This window comes from Oryctolagus cuniculus, chromosome X (assembly GCF_051225735.1).
Source record: "Oryctolagus cuniculus isolate XC-2025 breed Fujian yellow rabbit chromosome X, ASM5122573v1, whole genome shotgun sequence".
Classification (NCBI taxonomy): Eukaryota; Metazoa; Chordata; class Mammalia; order Lagomorpha; family Leporidae; genus Oryctolagus; species Oryctolagus cuniculus.
The window spans coordinates 111,642,946-111,651,677 of NC_142888.1; the positions used below are offsets into that span (position 1 = coordinate 111,642,946).

The 8,732-nt window shown below is 41.9% G+C and overlaps 1 protein-coding gene across 1 annotated transcript in view; it reads left to right on the forward strand.

Moving 5' to 3' along the window:
• The window catches only part of HPRT1 (hypoxanthine phosphoribosyltransferase 1), a 43,401-nt gene extending 34,926 nt beyond the window's left edge, over positions 1-8,475 (forward strand). The window contains exons 7-9 of the mRNA NM_001105671.1: positions 6,790-6,836; positions 7,010-7,086; positions 7,810-8,475. Coding sequence (NP_001099141.1) covers positions 6,790-6,836; positions 7,010-7,086; positions 7,810-7,857 — 172 coding nt within the window. The 3' untranslated portion in view covers positions 7,858-8,475. The remainder of the gene's footprint in view (positions 1-6,789; positions 6,837-7,009; positions 7,087-7,809) is intronic.
• Positions 8,476-8,732: the final 257 nt, after the last annotated feature.

Consider the following 8,732-nt stretch of genomic DNA (forward strand, 5'->3'; position numbering starts at 1 on the left):
AGTTGAAATTCATTTCTCTCTCTCCCCCCCTCACTTCCCTCCCTCTCTCTCCTTCTCCCTCTCCCTCTCCATCTCTCCTTCCCTCCCTCTCCCCGCTTCTATCTGCCTCTGTTTCTCCTCCCTCTGTCACTCTGCCTTTCTTTTTTTATTATTATTATTTTTTTTTTTTTTGACAGGCAGGAGTGGACAGTGAGAGAGAGAGAGAGAATGGTCTTCCTTTTGCCGTTGGTTCACCCTCCAGCGGCCGGCGCGCTGCAACCAGCACACCGCGCTGATCCGATGGCAGGAGCCAGGTACTTATCCTGGTCTCCCATGGGGTGCAGGGCCCAAGGACTTGGGCCATCCTCCACTGCACTCCCTGGCCACAGCAGAGAGCTGGCCTGGAAGAGGGGCAACCGGGACAGAATCCGGTGCCCCAACCGGGACTAGAACCCGGTGTGCCGGCGCCGTAAGGCGGAGGATTAGCCTAGTGAGCGGCGGCGCCGGCCCACTCTGCCTTTCAAATACATAGAGGGAGAGAGAGATAATATGAGAATACAAAGCTTTATCTAATGCAGGGTTAAGAATGACTAAACTGGGGGCCAGCATTGTGGAGTAGCAGGTTAAGCCACCTCCTGGGATACTAGCATCCCATATCAGAGCACCAGTTTCAGTCCTGGCTGCTCCACTTCCAATCTAGCTCTTTGCTAATGCACCTGGGAAAGCAGCAGAAGATGGCCCATGTACTTGGGCCCCTGCCACATGTGTGGGATACTTGAATGAAGTTTTAGGCTCCTGGCTTCAGCCTGGCCTGGCCTCAGCTATTGCAGCCATTTGGAGAGTGAACCAGTTGATGGAAGATCTCTCTCTGTCTCTCTCTCTCTGTCACTCTGCCTTTCAAATAAATCTTTAAAAAAAAGGATGAGTATGAGGTCAGTGTTGTGGCATAGTGGGTGAAGCTACCACCTGCAACACTGGCATCTCATATGGGTGCTGGTTTCTGTCCTGGGTGCTCCACTTCCACTCCAGCTTCCTACTAATGACCTGGGAAAGCAACAGATGGTGGCCCGGCTGCCTGGTCCCCTGATACCCACATGGGAGACTTAGAAGAAGCTCTTTGCTCTCAGCTTCTGCCTGATCCAGTTTTGACCATTACGGCCATCTGGGGAGTGAATCAGTGGATGGAAGATTCTCTCTTTCTCTCTCTTTCTCTCTGTGTGTAAATCTAACTTTCAAAAAATAAATCTTTTTTTAAAAGGATGAATAAATAAACATTTTAAATTAAAAATTAAAAGCTGTTAACTGACAGGAATGTAAAGTGGCATGGCTACTCTGGAAAACAGTTTGGCAGTTTCTTTAAAAATTAGACATTTAACTACCTTAAGACAGTTATACTACTGAGCATTTATCCTGGAGAAGTAAAAACTTAGGTCCATACAAAAGCTTGTACATGAATGTTCATGGCAGCCTTATTTATAATAGCCCTAAGCTGGAAGCAACCAGGATGTCCTTCCGTAGGTGAATGGTTCAACAAACGGTGGACGAAAGGAACAAACTGTTAATATATACAACAACCTAGATAAGCCTCAGAGGATAAAAGCCAATCTCAAAAGGTTATATACTGCATGTTTCCAATTGTACAATATTCTTAAAATGACAAACCAGAGAATAGATTAGTGATTGCCAGGGGTATATGGATACAAGAGGGAACATTGATGCAAGGTGTCTCGGTGGAGTGGTGATAACATGAATCCACATGTGATAAAATCGCATAGAACTATGCACATGCAGATTAAGTACATGAAAACTGGTAATATCTAGAAATAGGCTGTTCACCAATGTCTGGGAAATCTGGATATGGTCAGTTCACCAATGTCTGTGTCCCAATTGTGATATCTATAGTTAGGCAAAGTGTTACCATTGAAGGGAACATCATGAAGAGCACTTGCATTTTTTTCTGCATCTTCCTATGAATCTATATTTCAGTTTAAAAAATTTGAACAAACTATTAACTTTTAGCTTAGCTTCATAATTGTATTTGCTAAGTCACTTTTATTATAGCTTATTTATATAAATTGTAATGTATCAAATTATACATGCAAATTAGCAGTTTATATAAATACCTAAAACTGATGGCAATGTAATGAATTTTTTTAAAAGTTCACAATTGTTTTCAGCAAGAGTCAAACAAACCTTTAATTACTTAAAAATTAACTTCTAGGTACTCACTGAGATTTTGTTGATACTTTCTTTTTAGTAGTTGACATAATAAAGGCTAGCAAATAGCTTTTGGGGATTAAATAATAAAGTATAGATTCTGGATTAAAAAGTAAACAGTATCCACAAGGCAGCTAACAAGCACCGTAGGCTGCCTCACCATAACTTCAAGACTGAGCAGTTAATGAAGGAAGCCCTCTAACCAAAGCCATGTGTTCACCAGTTTTATAGCATTGATGTCGCATACGTTTCATGTATCTTCCATGCACTCAGTGTCAGTGCTGTTCGTGTGATGCCCAAGAGAACACAACAGAAAAACTAAATACTAAGGAATAAGATTATGTCAGGAAGGGTTGAATTTTGGAAGGTCACAAATTGTTGTGATGTCCAAAATCTCTGCCTTTCATGCTGATAATTAGTTTTGCTTTCCTTGGAGACACCATCACTACAGTTGAGAATGCAAGGAGCGTCCCATCTGTTTCAAGTTCCAGGGCTTCTCCATAGAGCAGTGGAGTGGGAAAACATGAGTCTGGGATTTCAGTATGGCATTTCTTTCCCACTTACCTCATAAACTGTTCCAGTTTTCAAGGAGATATTGTGTTTTTTCATTGTTGGCTGTTACAGTGAGCAGATGCTTAATTGTGCTTTTTAGAATGTAGGAAAGATAGTAAGGCTTTTAACATGTTATATATTGCTAATTCTGGAAAACCAAATAACCCATGTCCCCATTATCAGTCATTCACCCTACCCCCCACCTCCTAGACAGTGGCACCACTAATCTACTTTCTAAGAAAGTTTGACTTTGCTTATTCTGAACATTTCGCAGAAATGGACTCATGCAGTATGTGGCCTTTGTATCTGGTTTCCTTCACTTAGGATGATGTTTTCAGGGTTCATGCATGTTGCAGCATATAATGATACTTCATTCCTTGTTATGTTACAGTGAGAGAGAGACAGAGAGAAAGGTCTTCTTTCCATTGGTTCACTCCCTTATTGGCCGCTACGGCCAGTGCTACGCAGATCCGAAGCCAGGAGCTGGGTACTTCCTCCCAGTCTTCCATGCGGGTGCAGGGACCCAAGCACTTGGGCCATCCTCCCCTGCCTTCCCGGGCCACAGCAGAGAGCTGGACTGGAAGAGGAGCAACCGGGACTAGTACCCGGCGCCCCAACCGGGACTAGAACCCAGGGTGCCAGTGCTGCGAGGCGGAGGATTAGCCAAGTGAGCCATGGCGCCGGCCTATGAATACTGTTAATATGAATATTCATGTACAAGTTTTTGTTTGAATCCTTGTTTCCAGTTCTCCTGGGTTTGTAATTGCTAGGACATGTGGTAACTCTGTGTTTAACATGGTAAGGAACTGCCAAATTGTTTAACAAATACCATTTTACATTCCCACAGCAACATATAAAGGTTCTACCATCTGCATACCTTGACAACACTTGTTATTGTCTAACTTTTATTAGAACCATCCTAGTGAGTTTAATGTGGTACCTCATTGTGTTCTGGGTTTGCATTTCTCTGATGACAAATGATGGTGCAGCATCTTTTTTTATTTGCATATTAGCCATTTGCATAGATCTTTGGAATATTACCCTTTTAAAGTATTGAAAATGCTTTAGAATTGACCCACAGTCATGCCTCACCAATGGAACTTTATATATTTTTTAAATTTACATTTTTATTACATTTTTTGATTAACATATAATGTGCACATTTTTACGGGATGCAGTATTTCAGCACATATATACAGCATAAACTTATTAAATCAGGTAACTGACCCTTCAGTTTACTTTTCTTTGTGCTTGGAGCCTACCAGTTTTCTCTCTTCCAGTTCTTTATACAGAATGTAATACATTATTGTGAACTGTAATCTTCTCTCTGTGCAGTAGAACACTAGAACTTGTCCCCTCTATCTGTTTCGTTATCTGTTATCCAACTTCACTCTGTCCTCTTCCTTTACCTTTCCCCAACTTATTTTAAACATTGAGATGTGTAGGTATAGGGGGTGCTGCATTCCCCTGATCTCTTAGCACAGCTTGCACTGTGTTCAGTGACGGCTTTTCTGGAGTGTTCATGAGTTCAGGCAGAGGTAAGGAGTTTCGCGGTGACTGGTTTGTTATTTCTAAGTGGAAATTGAGTTCAGAATCTCCTGTGACTAATAACTGGAAAAAAGTCATGGGAGACTTGATTAGATGTTCCTTGGAGCCTTGGGCTTAGACCAGTGCTTCTCAACTTTGGCTGCACATTGAAATCCCCAGACAGTTAACAAACAAACAAACAAAACCAAACATCTCTGCTTGTGTCTTGTGCCCAGACATTCTGATGTAACTGGTCAGGGGTGTGGCTGGAGTATCTATCCATTTTGTGTTTCTCAAAATGCCCAGGTGATTCTGATGTGCAGCCACGGTTAAGAATCACTTAAGGCTTTTTCCATATTTTTAAATATATTTATCTAGGAAGGTATGAAATCATAAGTTTTATTGAAGATGTCTTTAACATATGTAAAGGCTTTCAATGCACCTACTACAGCTTTTTAAAAAATGTATGTATGTATTTGACGGAAAAAGAGACAGAGTGCTCCCATCCACTGGTTCATTTACCAAATGTCCACAATGGCCAGGATTGACATTGGCTGCAGCTAAGAGCTGGAAACTTCATACAAGTCCCCATGTGGGTAGCAGGAACCCAACCTTTTGCACTATCCTCACTGCTTCCCAGGGTCTGCATTAGCAGGAGGCTGGAATAAGGAACTGGGAACTGAACCCAGAGACTCTGATTTATTGTTTAAGATTTATTTTTTATTTATTGGAAAGGCAGAATTACAGAGAGATAAGGGGAGACAGAGCAAGGAAGAGAGATTTTCCATTTGCTGGTTCACTCCCCCAAATGGCAGCAATGGCCGGGACTGAGCCAGGCTGAAGTCAGGAGCCAGGAGCTTCTTTTAGGTTTTCCACATAGGTGCAGGTGCCCAAGCACTTGGGTCATCTGCTGTTTTTCCCAGGCACATTAACAGGGAGCTGGATCGGAAGTGGAGCAGCTGAGAATTGAACCGGTGCCATATGGGATGCCAGCGTTGCAGGCAACAGCTCAACCCACTACATCACAACGCCAGCACATGTACTCTGATTTTTGAGGCAGGCGTTTTAACCTGTAGGCTAAATGCCCACCTATACAGCTTCTCCCTGCCCCCCACGCTGCTACCATGGCTGAAAAATTTCAGCAGGCAGCATTTAGGTTACAACATTAGCTTTTGGCAGAATTGACTTACCTCAGAGCCAGTTGTCGCTCCCCCTCTTCGCGGAGGAACGACACAGGACCCTGCGCTGTTCTTTTGTCTGCTCGGCCCTCCCCGGGTTTGCTGCTGGTTCTTCCCGGGTTGGCTACCGACCCTTCCACCTCCGTGGAAGGGCGGTTCCCCCTGCCACTTTCCCCACTTCCGCGGGGGAGCGGCACACCGCCGGCCTGCTCTCTCGGGGGCTGCACAGGTGTTCCTTCAGATAGATGTTCCTGGTGCATGTTGTCTCTCTCCTCCTTTATAGTCCTCTTCCACCAATCCCAACTCTGCTACCCACACGCCGAGCACGCTGCTCTCCTCCAATCAGGAGCAGGTCCTGCTGTTTATTGGTTGAACTGGAGGCAGCTGTGTAGAAGCTGTTTCCTCCTTTCCCAGCGCCATATTGTGGGAGAGCAGATGCATAGAATAAGTCTTAATTCGAGTAACAGTCTAGTCCGAGTTGCTCCCCACACCAGTGTTGTGGCATAGTGGATAAAACCAACTCCTGCAGTATGCACACCAGTTCAAGTCCCAGCTGCTCCACTTCTGATCCAGCTCCCCGTTAATGTGCCTGGGGAAAACAGCAGAAGATGGTGCAAGTGCTTAAAGCCCTGCCACCCACTGGGAGACCCAGAAGAAGCTCTTGGCTCCTAGCTTTGGTCTGGCCCCACCCTGGCTGTTGTGGCCACTTGGAGAGTGGACCAGCGGATGGAAGTCTCTCTCTGTGTCTCTGTCTCTCCTTCTCGCTCTAACTCCGCCTTTTGAATAAATAAATAAATCTTTAAAAGAAAAAAAGAATTGACTTACCTTACCTGCTACTATTGCTCTCAAAAATGAATGCCAGTTCCTTTATCACACTAGTTACTTTTTAGCCTGCAGCTCCTCTTTGCAAGCCAAGTATTCAAGTTTAATGAAAGCTGATGTTCACTTCTCCCACACCCTTGACAGCTTAGGAATTGTATTTCCAGAGATTCTGGACCAAGAACCCTTTTAATCCTTGCTCATTGGCACTCCCCACCCATTCATCTTGGATAGCTGCCTTCAGTGGCCACGTAGGAGTCAGGGTACAGCTCCCAGAACTGTCCATCAGGCTCCAGGTAGACTTCAGGCAGAGGCCTCGCCTCATCCGTTGGGTACATTCATTGCCACTGCTCTCATCTCCAGGATTTTGCCGGCCATTTCCTAGTCTGTCTTTAGGGATGTTAAAGCTCACCATGATATGGTTAATGCAGTGAAAGCCTTTGGGAACATTAATGTTCTCTTTGGTAATGCCCTGTAGTCTCTCCATATGTCTCTTGTATCATTTTGTAATTAACAGCCTGCTGGTGAAAAGGACCCCTCGAAGTGTTGGATACAGGCCAGACTGTAAGTGAATTACCTTTTTTGTCAATCATTTAACCATCTTTAACGTAAAAAAGGTTGTATGTGAAATGGCTTAGAGTTACTTTAGGGAATATTTGTAGAGAAGGCCATTTGCAAGTATTAAAGTTGAAAGCAGTATTTTCTGTATCTAAATGATGAATTATGATTCTTTCTAGTTGTTGGATTTGAAATTCCAGACAAGTTTGTTGTAGGATATGCCCTTGACTATAATGAATACTTCAGGGATTTGAATGTAAGTAATTCTTCTTCTTCTCGCTCTTATTTTTCAAAACCCACATAAAAATTTAGGAAAGGGAAGAATTGTTTTCTCTTTCCAGCACCTCATAATTTGAACAGACTGATGGTTCCCATTAGTCACATAAAACTGTAGTCAAGTACAGACGTCCTTAGAACTGGAACTTGGCCAGACTGGGGTGACAATTCTTGCTGGCTGAAATAGTTGAACAGCTTTAATATGTAATAACTGTCCCGTTATTATTCCAGATGATAAATATGGTCATAAGTAAGAAATAGATAAGTGTTTCAAGTCTTCTTTCATTCTCCTTCAAATGCCCTCCTCCTGTGGAAGCAGGAGTCCCACGGATACATTTAGGAACACTACCAAGGAAGATGAGGAGGACTACTCCAACGGCACTCTCTAAAGCAGGCTTTTTATTGCATCTTTTTTCACCACTTACCCTGCCCCCCATTTTGATAAACTTAAAATTTCCTGCTTCATTTGTTATTTAAAATTGCATATTGAGATCAAAAAAGAAACTAACGGGACAAACTACTGGTTTGGTTTCAAGACACTCCCCAAAGGTTACCAGTCTTAAGTTATCATAGAATTACTTCTGTTTGTTTAGTAAGAAGCCTGGCAGCATAAAGGTATTCTTACCAGATAGGCAAAATGTTCTGCTTGCCTTTTATTTTGGTCTGTTCCTCTAATGTGAATTTCTGAATTTTTATTTTCTAGCATGTTTGTGTCATTAGTGAAACTGGAAAAGCAAAATACAAAGCCTAAGATGAAACTGCGAGTCGAATTTGGAAAACATCAGGAGTCTCATTGACATCGCCAGTAAAATTATCAAATGCTCTAGTTCTGTGGCCATCTGCTTAAATAGAGCTTTTTGCATGTTACCTTATAAGAATTTTTATCTGTTTTGTATTTTAGAAATGTCATTTGCTGCATTCCTAAGCTCTTTGTTTGCACTATGAGCCTATAGACTATCAGTTCCCTTTGGGTGGATTGTTAAACAATTGTTAAACTTGTGAATGAAAAAATTATCTTAAATCGCACCACTATAAGATGAAAATATTGAAGTTGTATCTAAGAAACATTTAAAGAGAAGATATATTAGTTTTTTAATTGGTATTTTAATTTTTATATATTCAGGAAAGAACAGAAGTGATTGAATATTGTTAATTATATTACTGTGTGTTTAGAAAAGAAAAGAAGCAGTCAGTTTCACATCAAATAGAGCATCTAAGAGGTTTTGTTCTGTTGAAGAAACCTATGCCCTGTAGTTATTTTATTAGTGTTTCAGTAGTATTGGCTATTTTCCCACATGTTCAGATTATTTCCAAGGAATTTTTGTCAACAGTTCCTTTTAAATGCAATCAAATAAATTACCAAAAAATACCACTTTGTGAATTCTTCACTGTAAAAATCCTTAAAATAAGGACTGTGTCTTTAAAAGAAGCTATGCCTACCTATCATTTCCCTACAAATTAACCTAGTATAGTTTTCTGTCAATTATGTTTTCCTGGTTTATTAAGTTTTTGCAGCTAGTTTAATTGTAATCTTTACCAACATAGAGAATAATGATTATCTGGTAGAATGGGTTGGTGGAGCTAGCGAAATTCCTTTCTACTTCAGAGACATTAAATGTCAGACAC